The sequence below is a fragment of the Gasterosteus aculeatus genome, chromosome 1 (assembly GCF_964276395.1).
Source record: "Gasterosteus aculeatus chromosome 1, fGasAcu3.hap1.1, whole genome shotgun sequence".
Classification (NCBI taxonomy): Eukaryota; Metazoa; Chordata; class Actinopteri; order Perciformes; family Gasterosteidae; genus Gasterosteus; species Gasterosteus aculeatus.
The window spans coordinates 19,864,441-19,883,392 of NC_135688.1; the positions used below are offsets into that span (position 1 = coordinate 19,864,441).

Consider the following 18,952-nt stretch of genomic DNA (forward strand, 5'->3'; position numbering starts at 1 on the left):
GTCTGTCACAGCTGGGCAAATTTGGCCGCAGAAGGAAGAGGGGGATTGTCACTTAGTGTGTGTGTGTGTGTGTGTGTGTGTGTGTGTGTGCTTTGCCAGTTAACACCATTAATGTCACGCCCAGCCGCGTAACTAGACAGCTGCCAGTGGGTTCACTTAGCAGTGGGATGGAGGACCCAGATGTTACAGTCCAGTGTCAACCCTAAACCCCCCCCTTCCTATCTCGACGCACCGAGCCAGTGACATGTTGCCACATATTTCCCCGTAATGCCTATACCCTCTCTAGACTGGGCAACATGTTACATCAAGTTAACTAATAGGCAATTGCCCAATTCTTTCCTTTTAAACATTCAACTGCCGATTATGTATGACCCTCAATGCAGTGGGCCTGAAGGATGCAAAAAGAAAAGGTGCACGCATTGATGGGTGTTTTTAATGACTACCAAGGTCCCAGCATGCTTCAAAAGTAATTGGGTTGAACTATGTATCGTCGGACCACGTCCTCTTCCCCCCTAAAACGGTCTTTTGTGGATCCGGAAGTGGATCAAAACCAATAATTAAGATGGATTAAGCGACTTTTCTTCAGGCCGAAGATCTTACTTTATTTATTAACCAGTGACATATATACTGATATTTCACATCATATTACTCACAAGGATTCCCCTTTATCCTACAGAAACTTTGTCAAAATAGACAAAGTACTTACAGAATTATTACACTTTTATCATTGGCATGCCATCATTGGAGCAACGGCCAAAAACCAGGCCTCAGGGACCAAGGGGAGGTGTCTATTCTTTATTGTCACACCAACAGCCACAATAAAAATCACAATAAACAGCACACACAAAAACTGGCCTAAAGGTGTTGGGCTGTGGGAAATTGTATTGGGCTGTAATACTTTAAGTAAAAAGTACACATTCCGTGATTTATGCAGTCCAACTATTGTTATAAGAAATCATAAATTGCTGCACTGGACACAGCAGGTTTGGTTGTCCAACGTCAGTCAGCAGAAGATCAACTGACAATGAATGGCGGCAAATGGCACAATGTCCCCAAGCTGGAGCACTGACATGGAGGAAAACTCACATTTCATTAGCGGAGAGCCGATTAATCCTAAATTCCAACTCAACGCCAAAATGCCTACTGATAATCTAATGAAGGCCACTGATATGATATAATGAAATCCACAAGACAGTACTCAGACTCTAATTCAACATAGCATATATGTATTTAGCGTTTCACAATGCACCAACCTCCCCTGTACTAGATACGTATGTCCTAACCTTTCAAAAGTATTATGAAGGATTGGAAAACTGCCCTTCCTGCCTGATCTATAAACCTTTGTATTACTGTACTTTTATCTCAAAGCCATTGATAGTCTAAAATGTTTCCCAAAAGCTGGTGGCACACCATCTTGCTAAGGTACACAGAGCTGTACTGTTACATCTCCAACCAACGAGGAACACATTACTACCTTTACTCTGACAGGAAGTGGCCCAAAATCTAGGTTACTGCAATGGATAGTTTTGCTCCTGGCAAGCTATCATGGCTGATATGGACAAGGGCCTCTGCGGGGTAAGTGGGGTGCATTTGAACCAATCAATTATGCATGCAGTGGAATTATTGATGGTGAAAATGTAGTGGGTTACCTGCCAACACCAGAGATGAGTGCTTTGAGGGTTAACCAAGCTGAAAAGACCAAGGTGTGCGCTCTGGATCTTTTTAACATGGCCCAAACATTTCAGCACAATAAAAGATGCCTTTTTTGATGAGGAAGACGCCACAAAGTGTGTACTTAAAATGAGCAAGACGAGTAAATATTTATGGGTTCAAAGAATTACATTTCAAATACCAAATCCAAGATCCTGTAAAAGTTGAATGAATTGAAGACAGAATCCATGTGGGGAAAATGTAGCTTTTACAAGTGCTAATTCTGAACATTTTGTAAAATTCAAACATGATAATGTCTTCTAAATTGACAAATACTGAATGCAGTTTGGCCAACGTAATAAAGGTGCTGAAACAGAGTAAGCATCAATTTGCACAAATATTCCCTTTCTTTTTGTTTCCCTTTTGGTTTCTACCAGCTTCTGAGGGAAATTCTCACTGCACAAGTGCTATATCTGCTGTATATCTGCTTAATGCTCCACTATGTTTACCAACTCATCTCTTAGTTTGTCTGCCTGCTGTTTAGTCTTGGGACGATAGTTTCCACTGGGTTTATCAGAACCTTTCCCACAAACAGCCTCTTCTAAAGTTTGAAAAGGCTCTAGTGAAAGAGGAGTTGAGGCCAAAACACTGCACTAATAAAGAAGAGCGTAAGATGCTCAGCACTGAGGGTGATGATGGTAATAACCTGTGGACCGATCACTGAAAATTACTAGTTCTAATATGCTTTTTGACATGTATGTAAGATGTGAATTGGTGAAGCTTTAAGTTTAAATTAAACACCAAACATTTCCTCTGAACTAGAGCATGGTACTTCTCCAGTCCAAGGGGACAAAAACTGTTATTTGGTTTGGTTATTTAGAGCAACAAGCCTATTGCAAGTGTTCTCTTGAGTCAATAACCAAAGTTTAGGGAGCTTATTATCCCCAAATCTACCGATGTACTCAGCCCACCACACCACTCTTTGGGTAAGTGCCGGACCCTAATAAATAATTGTTTACAAGGATAACACTTTGTGGAGGTACCAGTTGGATGACGTAGGTAAACAAATAAATCAACTTATACAGAGGAGCAATAGAAAGTATTCTGACAGTCTGGCAAGGGTTACAGAATCCACTACAGATGAGATTCTTTGAGTTAAGGGGTCTAACCTGAGAGAGCCACTCCTCATCTCCCTGACCACTGTGGTCCGACGCCAGGCTGTCCGACGACTCGTGACGGGTGATCGGGCCTGGACTTCCAGGGGGCATCGCTGAGGAAACAAACATACACGCGGTTAAATGTTGACATGACAATTATGACATAAATTATGATATGACATTAAAGTAGGGAATCTTGTATTGTCATTGACTATTTACATAAATTAGCCTGTGAAGGAAAATCATTACTGACAACTAGCTCACCAAAGTGTATTAGAGTCATATGGGTTTGACTGACAGCCAATACCAATATATGTAGGCTGAAGTCAGTCCAAGCTACTATTTTATGCTGAAATATAAACAATATGGAAAAATCCCATTTATTTATTTCTCTCATATGGGAATATGGGTGCGTGAAAGCGTGTCAAAGTGTACAATAGAGTGTGTGAGAGAGAAACTGTGTGGTGTATGTGTGTTATAACAAGAGAAACCCAGAGACAGATGGGGCTCCTGCAGGCTTGAATAAGCAGGCGCGGAGAATGAGGCCTAATGTCAGAATCAGTCCTTTCTCTGTCTCTGGGATGGGGTTTGTTTAACACAGGAATGGCTAATAAACTTGTCGAGTCCACATCTGGAGCACAGGAGGTGCTTCTGTCTTTGTACACACACACACACACACGTGGCAGGTGTTCATAAGCTAGTCTGGTGTTTGACACTTTGTCACACCAGCAACCACCTCCTAATAAAGTAGGAGGTCTGAGCTGAGCATACAAAGAGAAAATCCCTCTGAAACTAAGAGAAATAGATGTCGATGTCAAAATCCCAGAGCGCAAATCAAACACTTCGGAGCAAAAATCTGTCTTGAGCAAGCTCGCGAAACTTGAACCTCCAGGATTAAGCATACAATTTAAATAGGATGCTCAGAACATCCGTGGCAAAGTTCAGATATTGTGGCCGACAATATCTCTGAGTATCCAGCCATTTTTAGTTATTTAACGGTTTAATTTGTCTGTCCTATTTCTGCCTCCACTCCAAAATAATAAATGAAAGAGGAAAACGGAAACAAGTTTGAGGTCTTCACGGCACTGAAGAAAATGTAATTTAAAGATCAACAGATAATTCTCACAGGGATTAATTCTCCGGAAAGCCTGGTGTGCTTTTATTTCTTTTCTTGAAATTGTGAATTCATAAGGGTCCTCGTGTCATTTTAGAATGGAAGAGAAAAACAAAGCCTGTGTTGTGTCCTATGCCAGACAAATCTTGTCGGACAGAGTTACTGATTACTCACATTTCCACTTCAGAGACGGTCAACAATATTACCAGAATATACCAAGAAACAATTACTGTGTCGAGAACCATGTTAATGTTCTCTCTCTCTCCTTCTCCCCTCTCTCACCCCTCTCCCCCCCTAATTAATTATTGATGTTCTGAAGCAGTTGGTGGACTGGCTGCATATCAGGTTTCCAGTGGGGGGGGGGGGGGGCTGTCAATGGTCATAGCCCGGCTCCAGTGTGGGGAGCTATTGGTCATCCCTACGGGTCAAGAGAAGACACAACCTTTCTTTTCTCTGTGTGCGAGTGAGTGTGTGTGTCTTTGTGCACGTCAGGAGCCAGACTGACCGCAGCGGTTACAGCCACATCGGCGTGTCCGGAGAGCTGCTTTTACAATTACTGGCTCTTAAGAGACACAACGTCGATGTCATTTTACGGACAGCATTTTGTAAGTGCAAACTTATTGCACTGCAATCTAGAAAGGGACTCTGGATGCACAGTTTGATGGTGCACCACATATTTTGACAAATAAAAATAATCGTAGAGTTCCAAAAGTAACACCGAATTAGCACTGCATGATTGGTAAATAATATACTAGTGCTGGTAATTCTTATTAGATGAACACTTTATTTTTGTGCGCGAGAGACTTTCCCTGTTACCGGGTGATGCAAACTTTGTTTTCAGGAAAAGAAATGCTCTTCATAACCTCAGGTTTGAATTGTTTTGGTCTGTATCTATTTTAACAGCCCCGTTGATTAAAAGCTTTGTCTATGCCACAGTCTTTATTGAAGTCTTACATGAAGCAGGAGTCAGAACAAGAAGAAAGGCTGCCCGGGTATTGATGTAGCCGACCTCATGGGGCCAGAGGCCGAACGGGCTGATCTCCAGAGTTAGATAAGGTGCTAACAATCTGATAGATCTGGAGAGCCGGCCTCACGGTGGACAGAGAATAGCCGGCTTGTCTGGGCCTCCGCTCTGTTCACCTTGATCTCTCTCATTGGTTTTTCTTTAAGTTTCATTTAGTTCGTCTTCTATTTTTACCTTCTCTACATCATCTACTTCTCTACTGACCCGCCACACTTAGCTGCCAGAGATTTTGCTTGCAGGGCTCCCTCTCGACTGGTCCACCTGTCCCCCTTCCCACTTTCCTCTCCTCTCGCTTTCCTCTTTTGAGTAGTACTCTGACAGATAGGTGCTGGCACACTGACAGAATGAGATAGCTTAGTCATTATATATCATTCAAGGCGTATTTGACTGACAGTTCCTTCATTCAGCCAGTGCTACACTTACCCCATCCTTTCTCTGCCTCTCTTTGATTACTGACCCAGTCATGGCGCCATGGTTTCTCTTTACCAAACGCCTGATGCTCCAAGGCCTTCACTCTGGCCCTCTCGGTCGGAGCAATTAGATCTATTGACGGGGCTACTGTGGGCGGCCTGTCATGGGGCTCAAAGTCCCAAGAGAGTGACAGTGCCAGGGAGTCAGTCAGTCTCCACAATTAGCACATTATATGACGGGTAGAGAGGGGAGGGCGGGGGCCAAAAAGCACAGCCTCTATTGCTGCCGTCCTTGCCTGACTCAAAGGAGCCAGCAAGATATCCAGGTGGTAAATTATTCACCGGTTTGTTTGCTTCAGAGCAACTCTGCGGCCAGGGAAAGAGGTGTTGGAAAACATACTGCGGGCAGTTAGGTAAATATCACGCAGAAAAAACTCACTCTGAATAAAAAGGCTAAATGTAGCTAATGGGAGTGTGAAAACCTCACATTCATCAAAGTATAGCTTCTGTTATGATAGGGATTGGAGAAGTCGTTCTGTTATTACGCAGGTCTAACACCTCTGGCCAAAAAGAAAAGCCATTCAAACACTTGCCAAATAGACAAATGAGTACTTTTGGAGACGCAGACAGGAATCCTGTTATTCCACCTTGGCTATAGATAGAGGATTCCCAAAACACTAAAATCTTGGCTCCAGACCGCTTTTATTCAGCCAGATCACACGACTACATCTCCTCTATTTTGAGAGTATACTGTATAACGTGTGCCTCCTTCTCCCTTATCTCTCCGGGCCAGTGCTGCAAGTTGCTGTCCTCTGCAAGGCTGAGTGCTGCCAGTAGCTACTACAGATGGACAGGTGGAGATAGTGACCATGAAGTGGCGCCACTGCTGCCTTTTATCATCCCGTCCTGGAGGCTCCGGTCTGGCCTGACCCCGGCCCTTCCTCTCCCTTTCCTATTCCTTTCCCTGCATACTGCATTTTTAATCAGCATGGGTCATCCAATATAGAGCCACGAGACCAGAAACCATGGCCTGCCAATCAAGCGCTGGCACCTCTTTGCCTTGTGTCACCTTTTTATGAACAGTATCCGTTCGTTAGACAATTAGCTGTGGGGGATATTAATCTCTTACCCTCATTCTTTGACTTTTCCAGTCAGGAGAGCAGAGGTGGGTGACAACATTCAGCCTTGTTACCTTAGTGCATGGGACGCCTGCTCTACTTGGTGAGCTCACAGTGCGCCCCATTGCTGTTATCTTCTGGTCATATTTCCTTTCTCGCTACTTGTTCTCTCTTGTGATTGTTTTAAAGTGCAATGTAAATCAGACCTAGATTTGTTCTGCAAAAAACTATGCGTCTTTCTAGTTTAATCCGCAGCGGCATGATGCAGACGCTCAGCGAGAGGCAATTCGACAAGGGGCGCATGGCTGTGCTGTAATTTATCCTACGGTCAAATTGACTTTTTCTCCTGGATCACTTCTCTGTCGCGCTGCCAAGCCCTGGAGGACGCGGCAGCAGAGAAAGCGCTGGCAAGGGGACTCATGCTGAGAACGAGGATGTGGAGAGTTTGTGCTCCGGTTGAAAGGCGCAGAAGTGGAAGGTTGCACTCCAAGAGCATCTCGGCCGGTGTTGTTGGTGTCCGGGACGCCGGCCCCGAGGGAAAATGGCAGGAGCACAGGAAGTGGGTAGAGAGCTGAACAATTATGCTTATGGCGTCGTGACCTCCCATTGGTTCACACTTGGCTGGTTTGGGGAATGAAGAGACGCGGCAGTGTTATCTGGCTATTGTTAATTGGATGTAAATGTTAATGCCATGAATCTCTCTCATTATGCAGCCACTTCCATTGCCCAGGCTGGCAGAGAGAATGGTGGAATAAGCTGACGCGCATGCCCCTCACTCTAACGTGTCCTTATCGCGCTGACACTAGGAGGGACCATTAGCACTAATTTGAGAAAATATCCTACCAGTCAGACCTGGAGCACTGTAGTGGTCAACGGAGACGAGTACAGAGATTAGGGTAAACACAGCTACCACTTGCCCTGCAGCAGCCGAATGAGATAATTACAGATTTTGTGTGTTTATAATTATGGAGCGAGCTCAAAACGCCGGCCTGTTCCAGGGGGTGGATTGATTCCGTGTGTGGCCATCCGTGTGCACTCTTTGCTTTTGCGAATTGGCCTTTCAGAAGGCAACCTAAAGTGCTCTGTACTTGTTATTGAATTAGAGAGTTTAGGGTGTCAGCTAATTGGTTTTGAGGACGGCATCTCAAAGACATTGTGCGACCCTGCCCCGAAGGCGGCATGTAGCGTGGGCGGCAAATGAAGGATTCAAGGTGAAGGACCAAACAGAAGAACAGCAATGACTTCTGGCAGGGCTCAGAACATATGAAAGGGTAGAAATGGTGGAAGTATCCTTCACCAAAGTTATTGAGACAGGACATGTTATGGCTGCTGACTGGAGAAGTCTCTTCTCAGCATGTGGCTCCAATAAGAGGCGGTGGACTGGCTTTCAACACAGCCAACATGGATAATCAGCGGGGAATAGGGGTCACCCCCTTGACTAATGCTGCGTACGGAACATAGAGGAGAGAACATGGCTGCGTTAGCCTGTGCAAGCAAAACATACACAGACCTACATGTTAGAGATTTTTGATGATAGGTACATAAACAACATAGTTCATGCAGCACAGGCTAATATACCAATAGCATCAATGCCATGGTATTCATTTTTTTGTTTGAAAATAATGCTACTAATAGTACTTTGACTAGTTAATTTAACAATAGTGGGTTAGGTTAATAAGCTAAATTGATAAAGTTGATCAATTAGCATAGCATTTTCGTAATAACAATTGATGAGTGCAGAATTGAGCACAAAAGAAAAGGGATAATCAAAAAACCTAAGAATATTTAGCTAAATAAATAATAAATGAATAATAATCAAATGTATCCCAAAAGTATATCTGTGTTGTCCATACTTCTTTAAATATTGAAGGAAATTCAGATACAATCCTAATAAAATGTACCAATGTCTCAGTGAAAACTGTGGCAGACTTTGTGATGGTATTCTGACCTTCTGGCCATGTCAGGCTACATGATATCGGTTTAAACAGAACATTCCAGAGCCTCAGCCTGAGGGAGACCAAAAATAAGTGACAAATGGAACACGAGGTTATAGATTTGTCTGGTTCCCAGGGATGCAATGTACACTGCTGCCTGCCATGCTGCTGTCATTTTTATTATTTTTTAAGCTTGGCTTGTAAAACTGCCCTGAGCCTGTGTATTTCTTTTAACAGGATTATATTTCTGTCACATGCTCAAAGATCACTTGTGCAGTTTAGAGTAGGTGCTTTAACAGTGTTGTAATGCGGAATACAAATCAATTTTCGAACACATCACTCATGCATTGATTTGTATTGGCCTGACTTATGTATTTATACGTAAACATATATATTCCTGAAATGTTACTTTGCATCCTATAAAAACAGAACTTGATCATATGAAAAGCCTTGTTTATGGAAACCAATGAGCACATAAAGGAAGATTTTTGTGCTGCTTACCAGCCAGAAGATACTGATAGTACTGCACCAGGTCTGAGGCCAACACCAAGGGGTGGTTGGTATTGAAGGGAGGCTGCAGCTCATTCCATTGTGGAGTCCTGCTCCAAAAGACAAATCAACCATGAGGCAGACCGTATGAGAGGCACTTTTTCAAGGATCAGGTGGTCGACAAATTGTTACCTGGCTAGAGTCCAGCAGGCCCTTGGACAGGTGCTGAGCTCCAGAGGTGTGTCATCACTAATCTTCTGAGCCGTGCTAATTGGCCGTGGCTCCAGGACATGCTCCACCATGTTACCATAGCAACTGATGATGTACAGCGAGTCGACGACAGACTGCCTGGTCTGATCTACGATTGGGACGGAAAATAAGACATAATCTGCTAGTTAAAATGGTTGTTAAAACATTGATTAAAATAAGGAAGGAGAAAGTGCAGACAGTTATACTTTTGTCAAGATGTTGTATATATTGGAATCTGGGAAAGATGTGTTGACTTTGCCAAAATACTGGGCAGGAACAACATATTTGTAGTTATAGGGCTAGTACTAGTAATTCAGCTGAACTTTAGCTGCACTCAAATTTCCGTTTCTTTAGCAGGTCAGTCTATTCATCTGCTGACCTTTCTTTTGTGTACATCTCTGAAAGCAGAACTTCAAAATAGGACATGTGGGGGCAGGATGCATGGCCTAATACGACAATTCTCATGAGCTCATTTCTGCACAGGTGACATTTATCATGTTTGTACCGGTCATTTAGTCAGTTATGTCAAGTTAGGAGTGGGCTGCATTTGACATGGCACACTCACAACGCAGCGTAGAAAAAGAAACTAGAAAAATGACATGCATCCAAGGCTGACCTTTCTCCCTCTTCATGTTGGGGTTGGTGAGGAACCAGGAGCGAGACGAGGCAAAGGCGGCGGCCACACAGAACTCTCCTCCACTGGACTTGCTTGGGGAGATCTGAGGTGGGGGCTTAGCTTTGCTTTAGGAGGGAAAATAGAACACCATTGACACAAGTTACAAACTGTACCACAGAGTCTGGTCTCAAAGGTGTGCTGTTTGAACACTTTAATATATCACAACCAAACGACTTGTGATTGAGGGATTTGAATCCTGTGACCAAATGAAACGATTGAGAAAGAAATTGTGGAGTCCATTATTATATCAGATTAATGTTTTGTCACAGTTAAAAAAGCATTTCCTATAAACAAGGTAACGACTGTCTCTCCAAAAGTGGCACACAGCTATATGACATATTTACCACCATTGACACCAACATCTGTGTTTGTTCAATTAATGATGACTATAACTATACTCTTAGAAGAACCAATGATTTCCAAAAGTATAACAAGAAATTTGGAAGCGAGAAAAGTAATTTTGCTCAGTTAATTTACAAAATCTTCCGAAAAAAAACAAATCAGTTCTGTGGGCATCAAATCAATGCCCACCTGCTCAACTATCCACTCTATACAAATCATTCTGACTTCTATGTAACTTCCTGTCTGAAAATGACAGCATGAACGAGTGCAAGTTGAAGAAGACAATTTCGTTTTTTTAACGGCAAAACTGGTACTGTTTTGTTGCTCTGCTATCGTTAACGTGCACTTAAACTACAACTATACCCCAAAATATAGTAGTGTTAAAGAAAAAAAAACTGAACCATTTGGCTTCCATTGGTACAATTGGTTGGCCAGCCATGCTAGTCATAATGTTCCCACAGCCACTGCCATGTTGTTACATTTATTAAGTTAGAGCCTAAATGTTAACATATAGTAGGTATGACTCCATGTCTACTGCCTCCCCTGGCGGCATTGAATGCTGTTATTGAGAGTTACGGGATTATTCTGATGTCTATTTGAGTATAAACGGACATAGTAAGGCTTTTCAGCTGTAGTACTACTGCCCATATGTTAACCATCAGAGAACGGTAGCTGGGTCTGGTGTTATTGTCCAGCCTTATAACCAATCTGGACAGTAGAACATGATCACAGTAGACCAGGCATTAGGTGCACTTCAAAAACTTGAAGACTCACGATGGTGTCACACACTCCCAGAGGGATGCTTAATCTTGACCTTTGGTAGCCACACTGGCGTGGAAGCAACACACTCACTGCTGTCTACACTCACAAAAAAAAAGAATAAACTAAGTTAGAGCTTCACATTTTCTGTTTGGTCCAGGATTTTGCCACATTATACAGCTTAGGACCCACCTACACATTTCTGTGCCGTGTGTCAGCAGTGTGGCTTTGGGAACGTTTTGATGAGCCGACACACGGGATGGGGAGGGAGGTTAAAACGAGGTTGATGTGATCTATTGATAAAATGTTCATGTCCTCTGCACTAAACTAATAAATACAGCGTCTGTGACAACTAGCCAGCCAAAACTTGGCTTAAACTGATCACTGTAAGTACTAGTAAAAGGGTTTGCTGTAATCTCAGCGAATGGGAAATCAATTAAATTGTATGCCGTTCAAATATAAAGCATACATGGCCTACAGGTGTTGATGTAGACATCTAGGGTCAAAGTTATATGCTAATATTTGTCAACTTAAGTCATGCTCCTTTTGAAAAATGTGGGTGAACTCTTAATGTCTTTTCTTTTTTTTGTGAAAGAAAAGGTTTTTGGAATCAAAAAACAACTTTATAAATGTTCAAATGAGTTGAATCAGAAGCTGGTTATTGGAATTTGTTACATAAGCGTTAATTATGTCAATTTTGATCTTATCCCACAGCTTGTAGAGTGGAAGATCGGCAGCCTGTATTTGGTTGCCACCAAAAAGAAATTGGACAAAAAAAATGTATAAGTCTCAGAGAAAAGCTGATGGTATTTGTAAAGAAATAAAGTCAATAGGACATACAGCTCAATAGCATTGCTTGCAGTGGTAGCAAATAGTAGCCAATAGTCCAACTAATCATGAAACAACTCCTCACTTTCAGACTGTCAGCGCCTTATAAATTACTCCCTGGATGCAAGATGTTGAAGTCTTTGTTTGGCCAGCACCATGAGAAAGAGGGATCAGGAAATCGGAAGCGATGAAGGTAGTCATAAGAAAGGCCTTTATACACGTTTTGTAGCTTGTATTTATTAGTGCTGGGTCAAGGGTAGAAGGCTGAATAACCAAATATCCACAGTAAGCCCAGTCTGTGAGAGAAAGATGGAAGGGGAGATAAAGTCCCATTCAGGATATTGCGTTGGCTAAGTCTTTGCCTTTGCCTTCTCTTCCTCGGGCCTATTCGTTTGTATGTGCATTCAGGAGATGAAGCATTTGACAAACAGGTCCAGTTAATCTGCTAGATATGAGGAACTTTTTCCACTAGTTTTTCACTAAAATATCCCCTCCTTTCTGCCTTTAAATCTCAACAATCCTGGACTATAGGCAAACTAAAAGGAAAAAATGTAATGCTAAAGATAGGAACAGGCAAATTACAGGTTATTTTATTGAGCCATCAGTAGCATGACCTCGCACACCTCTTATTGTGGCAAACCAGGGGGAAGAATACACACGCAGCCTATAAGCTAATTAGAGTGAGCGAGTATATATTCACAGAGACCCAAAGCAGGAGGAACCTTTGGCTTAAAGTTGGCCTAAGCACCTTGACCTCTTTATTAGGACACTTTTTGTTTTACCGAAATAATGACTTATCTTTTATCTCTGTGTCTGGCCTCAACTTCCCCAGGGTTGCCACTGTATATATACTATAACAAACTCCTACATGTAAGTCTGGTAGCGAGCTATAACATTGGGGTCTCATGGCGTCTTTGAAGAGGCCTCAGCCAGTGGTGTGCCTGCCCACAGGACCAAAGATCACAGCTCGGTTCTCGTCTCCTCTGGGTTCAGCAACCACCTGCGCTTTAAATCATCCTTTTCCTCTTGATCTCACTTGAAGTGGCTTAAAGGTGTTGAGGTTCCGGCCCTCACTAAAGAAGGAAGGGGCTTTGTTCTGCTCTCCATTTGTAGGACAGATAGCGGTTTCTGGAATGGACCATTGGGGGGTGGTACGTTGGTTACAAAACACTAGCCAACATTAGTACGTTCTGAAACTTAAATAAAATAAAAGGTTGTCTTGTTGTGGGGGTTACTAAACAAATATAAGATCATATTTATTTGTTTTCCCTGCACCACATTGTGTTTGCTACTATTGCCCTTTGGGAGGAATAGGAATCCATTTTCTTTTTGCAACTTTAATCCACTGAAGACTACTCATGTCATTTCCACTTTTAATTTAACAAATGAGGACTCTTTTCTGAGCTAATAGCTTTTCCTCAAGGGCATAATCCAATCTCCGACATCAACCATCAAAGTCCCTTCGCATTACTACGCCCGGGGCAAACACAAGGCGCCTCTGAGGGGGGATGGAAGTCTGGTGGCAGCTTCCATGTATTTTCAGGGCCTTCGCAGTAAACAAATACGATAGAGCTCACTTGAGCTGACTATCTGGTGATAAAAGAGCAGTTCAGATGTAGTTGTGCTGATTCTGGGCAATATGGTTCATTCATATAGGAAAAGGAGGTGGTATTAAGAATTCAACCGGGAAGGAAGAGAGGGGGAGAGAGAGAGCAGTCATGTGGAGGACACATCCTTCAACGTCACATTTATTATTTTACAACAGCCCTTGGAAAAGAGGCAGCCTTGGGGCTGTGTCCAACACACAGCACTAATGACAACCTCTGGGGAGACGCAGTGAACATTGGAGAGGGGCCATTACCGTGGAAACTGGAACTATTTTCAATTACCTCTTCATTTTCCCTGTTCTGTACGTGTGCCGTACTAGACATACGTGTATTAATTATTCTTTGCAGTCGGACTGTAAAAATAATATCAAATACATTTAGTGAGATTTCAGATGTTTGGTCAAATCCCTTACATATAATATACATTCTTAGAACATGAAATGGAAATGTGAGGAGTCGTGATAAAGTCCACAGAGCCTTGAGAAGGAAATAAAACGAGGCTGAACCTGAGGTAAGCAGATATTGGCAAATGCAGTCATCGCTCATGTCTCAAGACATACACTATTAGAGAAACAATATGGGTCTAACGAGCTGAAATGTCGAGACTCCGGCGCTAATGATGTGTACCTTTGAAAAGTATACGCTCTGAAATCACTAAGGGCCTAGATTAAGCGGGAGGTGGATGAAGACAGAAAGAAAAAAAAAGAGCTCAAATTAAAAAGTATGAGTGACTGGCCACAACAAAAGACGAAACCCAAGACTTGGGGAAGTCACCACATGCTATTCATTTTCTAAAGTGAATGAAGTCAGCAGGGAGGAGGTGGAGAGCAGAGAACCGGGAAGGGAAAAGTTCAGTCACTGAGCCACTCAGTCATCTCTCCATAAGTGAGTCTATCATAATGCGGCTTCTTCTAAAAGCTTGTCAGCATCTGATTTCATGAGACGGCGTTGAAAAGAGACTTGGCCGCAGCCAATAGGAAGATGCTGTGTCCTCATTTCTATCCCAGTGAAGGGCATTAAAAGACAAAATTGAACTCAAAATGAAAGGGGGAAAGTAGCGATTTCGTTATTATTAGCGTTAAAATTGTGTTAAACCTTTCGCCCTGCCGGATGTGGGTCTGTGCAGAGGGCCGGTCATCAGAAGCCCTGTTAAGGTCTGAGCTGAAGGAGATTCTGCACAACCTGTTCTGAATTTCCGACATGGACCCGGTGGCCCCGATGACAGGCATTAAAAATACTATCTTCTCACGGATGGCCCTATTTTACTGGTATAGGAACATAACAGTAGTATTATTGAAAGGAGACAGTTTTGTAACATTTAAAAGTTCCTTGTGGTAAGAACTTTTATGGGCCATTTCTTTGCTTACATGACTTTTCCATTCTGAGTCCCGCCTCTAAATGCACTGATTGGCTCAATTGACTTTTGGCAAAATTACCACATTAGTTTTTTTTTTACTTTGGAGATGTGGGCAGCAACTCCAATGTCTGACATCTTTAGGAAGTCATTTCTCAATATTTGGGTTACTAGAGTTTACATTAGAGTTAATCAGTTTTTTTCGCTGAACACAGTTGTCTGAGGCTGGAAACAAGGTGGATGAGATGACAGGGGACAAAACCAGTAAAGTGGAGGGCTACATCACCAAAACATTAAACATAGTGATTTCATCCATCCTTACTACAATAAGTTAATAATTAGTGGAGCTTTAAAGGAAATGATTCAGTTAAAAAAAAGCTTTAGTCCTTTGCCAGACAAGTTGCAGATCATTCTCACTTCCACTTTTAGACACGGTTAAAAATATTACCAGAATAAACCAAGAAACAATTACTGTGTGCACACAACAAATTAAACAGTGTGCTTCGCACAGAAGCTTTATTCTTGGAATGACTTCAAGTGGGGTCTAAACCTCTGTCTCTGTAACACGAGCTGCTCTGGTGGTTGGAACACATTTGTTATCATTTTATTTTATATTTTTTTACCGGTGTGTCAGTGTGTGTGTGGGTTGATGATGACGTTTCCCTCCCAATTTAGGAGCCACTGGTCAAAACAGAGAAAGAAAAAGACAAATGACAAGCAGCCAAGGAGTGCTATTGCATTTCCCTAAAGCCCTACAATATGTCTCCTTGACCGACCTGAAGCATTCACTTTTATATTGGCAGCATTTGTTCGTTCAGGTGATAAAATGTAAAACCATAAATTCTTTGTTTGCTTCACTACCATAGAGGCTTTAACACAACATATTGAATCACCCTAATAAAGTTCAACATACACAGAAAATTTGCAAAAAAGGACATAAAGGGAATATAAAAAGATTGAAAAAAAAACATCCTCTTTGGTATTTTTCAGCTTTGAGGAGTGACTGCACAGGCTGCAGAATGTGTTGAAAATATGTACCAGGAGACCATGAGAGGTGTGCCGTATACAGTTGCATGCTGGGAGACGAGGAGGGGAAGAGCAAAACTCACCATGGAGTTTTAATGGCAAAACATCCCGCCCCAAAGAGGTAGGGTCTTCGTGAGAGATGGTGAGGGGGGAGGAGGGTGATAGGGGGTGGGGTACAGAGATGGACGGAAAAACCATTATTAAAACTAGCATACTTGAGCAAACACACTTTTCACATGACATACTTTCTGACGTGTCTGTTTAAGTGCACAACACGTACGAGGCAGGAAGCAGAATGTCTGTGCGCTGAGATGGATTTGAAAACCTGCGTGACGGCTTGATGATTCATCTGTTCAAGCTGCTCGGTAAAGTGTGATACCATATATTTGGCAGATGCAGCATGTCCACAGACTTTTTTTTCCCCTCGGACATATGTCTCCTTTAACTTTAAAGGGATTGGGTACATGTAGGTCTGAATCCAACCCTTTAATTATGATACAGGGAAATGATGGGAAACAGTTCTGATTGTTGAGATTAAGAAAGTTTAAGAATGAGGAGTTGATCCAAGTTCCATAACAACTGGGGACACCAATAAAACTAACAGCACTCAGGCATTGTTAGGACAAGACGCTGTGTGTTTGCATGCACTTCTTTTTTTAGCAAGAGTGTGTATTTATGGCCATGCATTGTCTTTTGAATGTGTGTGTGGGCCAATGTGTGTACTGTGATTATGTTAACAAGTACAAAGTGTGTGTGTGTGTATCTGTCTGTCTGTCAGTCTGTGCGTGTTTCTCGTGTTTACAAGACATTAGGAGTGGGAGTGTGTTCCTGTGTTTATTCTGCATGTCCAGAGATAGTGACAGAGCTCCGTAAACAGTTTACAGTAAATAAGCCTTTTCCCTACAGCAATAAAGGTCCGATGAGACTGAACTCTGTCCCCGCCGGCCCCCACCCCCGCCACCCCCCCAGTCATGAAAAACAGAATCTCCAGCCAACCAAAGCACTCTGCAGCACTTCTTTATTTTATCGCTTTCGCTGCATCCGCCCGGGCCCTCCTTACGATAGCACACAGTCTTCAATTAGTCTTGGTACATGGACGTGTAGAAAGATGTTCCTCTGGGAGACAGGGAGCAACAGTTCGCCCCTGAATGTCTTACTCCTGGAGCGCTAGTTGAGAAATGAACATGCTGGTTGGTGTAATGGAGGCCCCTGGTAATCTGCCACTTATCAGAGAGTTGCAGAGGGGGGTGGGACGGTCTCCACTGAGCCTATCGAACACAGTGAGCCCACCCTCTGGGTCTCCAGCTGAGTAAATGGATGGACTCCAATGGGAGAGTGATGGACAAATGGTGCGAGCTCTCCATGGGGGGAGCAGAGGCCAAGTAAGCTTTGGGGTTAACAAGATGCCACTTTGAATGTATACATCCTACTTCCTTGGAACTTATTGTTGGTGGAATGTATTGTTGGTGGCTAATGGAGTAATGAGAATCAATGGCAGTAGTTGGAGAAAAACGGTCACCTTTCTTAACAAAAATGCTACTTTCCCACATAAAAACCTTAACTCTTTGTGCCTTTAAAAAATATTTTTGAACTGATGGATTTGAAAAATGAAGCTAAGGCGCAAGGAAATAATTCTTCTAATGGCCACTTGATGCTGGCCCCAAAAAGCGAGTCATTCTCCAGTTACACATTGAAATAGTCGACGAAATAGAGTGGGTTCACACGGGACACAACTAAAGTCCTGTGTTTGTTTGACCCACCTGCCAACGGCAACCAGCTAGGCTCACTTCAGTGAAACAAACAATATCCGAGGGAAATAAAAGTTGAGCTCGAAATGTAATAACTGCGCAAACTACATATATGTGTTATTATATTGAAACGCATATCATTTAATCTTTAGTGTCAAGTCAAAACGTCTAATCGCACAATGCTAAGAATAAAAGCAAAGGAAAGGATCCAGTTAGGATAATTGTCCAGCATGTCGAGCTGTAACCACAGAGTAGAAAGGGTCAGTTATGTGACACACTGCCTGATCCAGCAGGTTTGAGGGAGAACAATCCCACACAGGTCAGAGGCATGTTTGAAAACACGAGTTAAACATGGTTCAGTGGCGTAAAAGGGCCCCGAGACTGTGAGTGTGTGTGTTACTCAGAAGAGGCAGGGAAAGATGAAGGAGGCGGGGGGGTGTCAACCTGTAACATCTCTTAACCCGTTGGCCCTAATAGCGGCTCTGCCTGGGCCACTAAAGCAGGAGGGAAGCGAGGTGATTTGTGCCAGCGGTTTAGTTTCGCCGCCATGTCACGTCGGCATTGGCATTCTTAAAGCCCCTCCCCTCGCCGCGGCTCTGTAAGACAATGGCCGAGCACTGGGCTGGCTCACGCATACACGCATAGGTATTAAAGTAATCTGAGGGCACATCTGCAGCGGCTCAAAGGGTCTCATCTATCCGCTGGCTGTTGTCTCGTTACCTCGTCTGCACTTGCTTGGAAATGTCATGAGCGGGATTTGCTCGTAGGGGGGTGTTGTGTTAAGTGTGTGACAATCTTTCCATTTGGATTTTCATTTGTCTGTATTAAAGTCAGACAGTGTGTAGATGGGATAAGTGTGCAATAGTTTGCCTGCCCACAAATCCCAAATGTATCACTCTCGGGCATTTTGACAAGTTAAATCCTCGTACTACTCCGAACAAGTGGACTTTCCTTGGCGCTGGCTGTTTGAATAATTCTCTGTTAATCCTTTTCACGGATTAAGTTCCAACTGTGACATTTTACCGAGCGAGAATCTTCAGATTTTTTTTGAGCAAATGTGTTTTTTGTCTTTGGGATTTAATTCATCGGGGGCAAAATGGGGCTGAGGGGAAACCAGAGAATGAGTGAGAAGAGACCCCCCTATTCTTGCTCAGGAGACTGTAAGGAGAAGATGTGAGGACTAGCAGAAGCTTGGCTGTGTTCCTCCACTCCCTGACCTGAACCCGTCTGGAGGGGTGGGGGGTTATCAGGCGGATGCATGGCCACATCCGACTCTAACTCCCTTCGACATGGGGAGGACACCAAAATCCAAGTTAAAAGAGGAGGGGTCTTGAACTTGTTGAGGTTTTCTTTGATGTTAAAAATGTGAGTCAATCCGAAGATAAAACAGCAGCATTTTGCACATTAGTGGTCTGTGGCCATGCCGGGGTCTCTGACGGCAACCCCCCCCAAGAGAACCCAAGATCC

General features: G+C 43.1%; 1 protein-coding gene across 1 annotated transcript in view; it reads right to left on the reverse strand.

Annotated features, from left to right (window-relative positions):
- The window catches only part of bcas3 (BCAS3 microtubule associated cell migration factor), a gene marked incomplete in the record, with an annotated part of 263,195 nt that overhangs the window by 169,245 nt on the left and 74,998 nt on the right, over window positions 1–18,952 (reverse strand). The window contains 5 exon segments of the mRNA XM_078098554.1: window positions 2,820–2,920; window positions 8,909–9,006; window positions 9,089–9,254; window positions 9,762–9,886; window positions 15,821–15,865. Coding sequence (XP_077954680.1) covers window positions 2,820–2,920; window positions 8,909–9,006; window positions 9,089–9,254; window positions 9,762–9,886; window positions 15,821–15,865 — 535 coding nt within the window.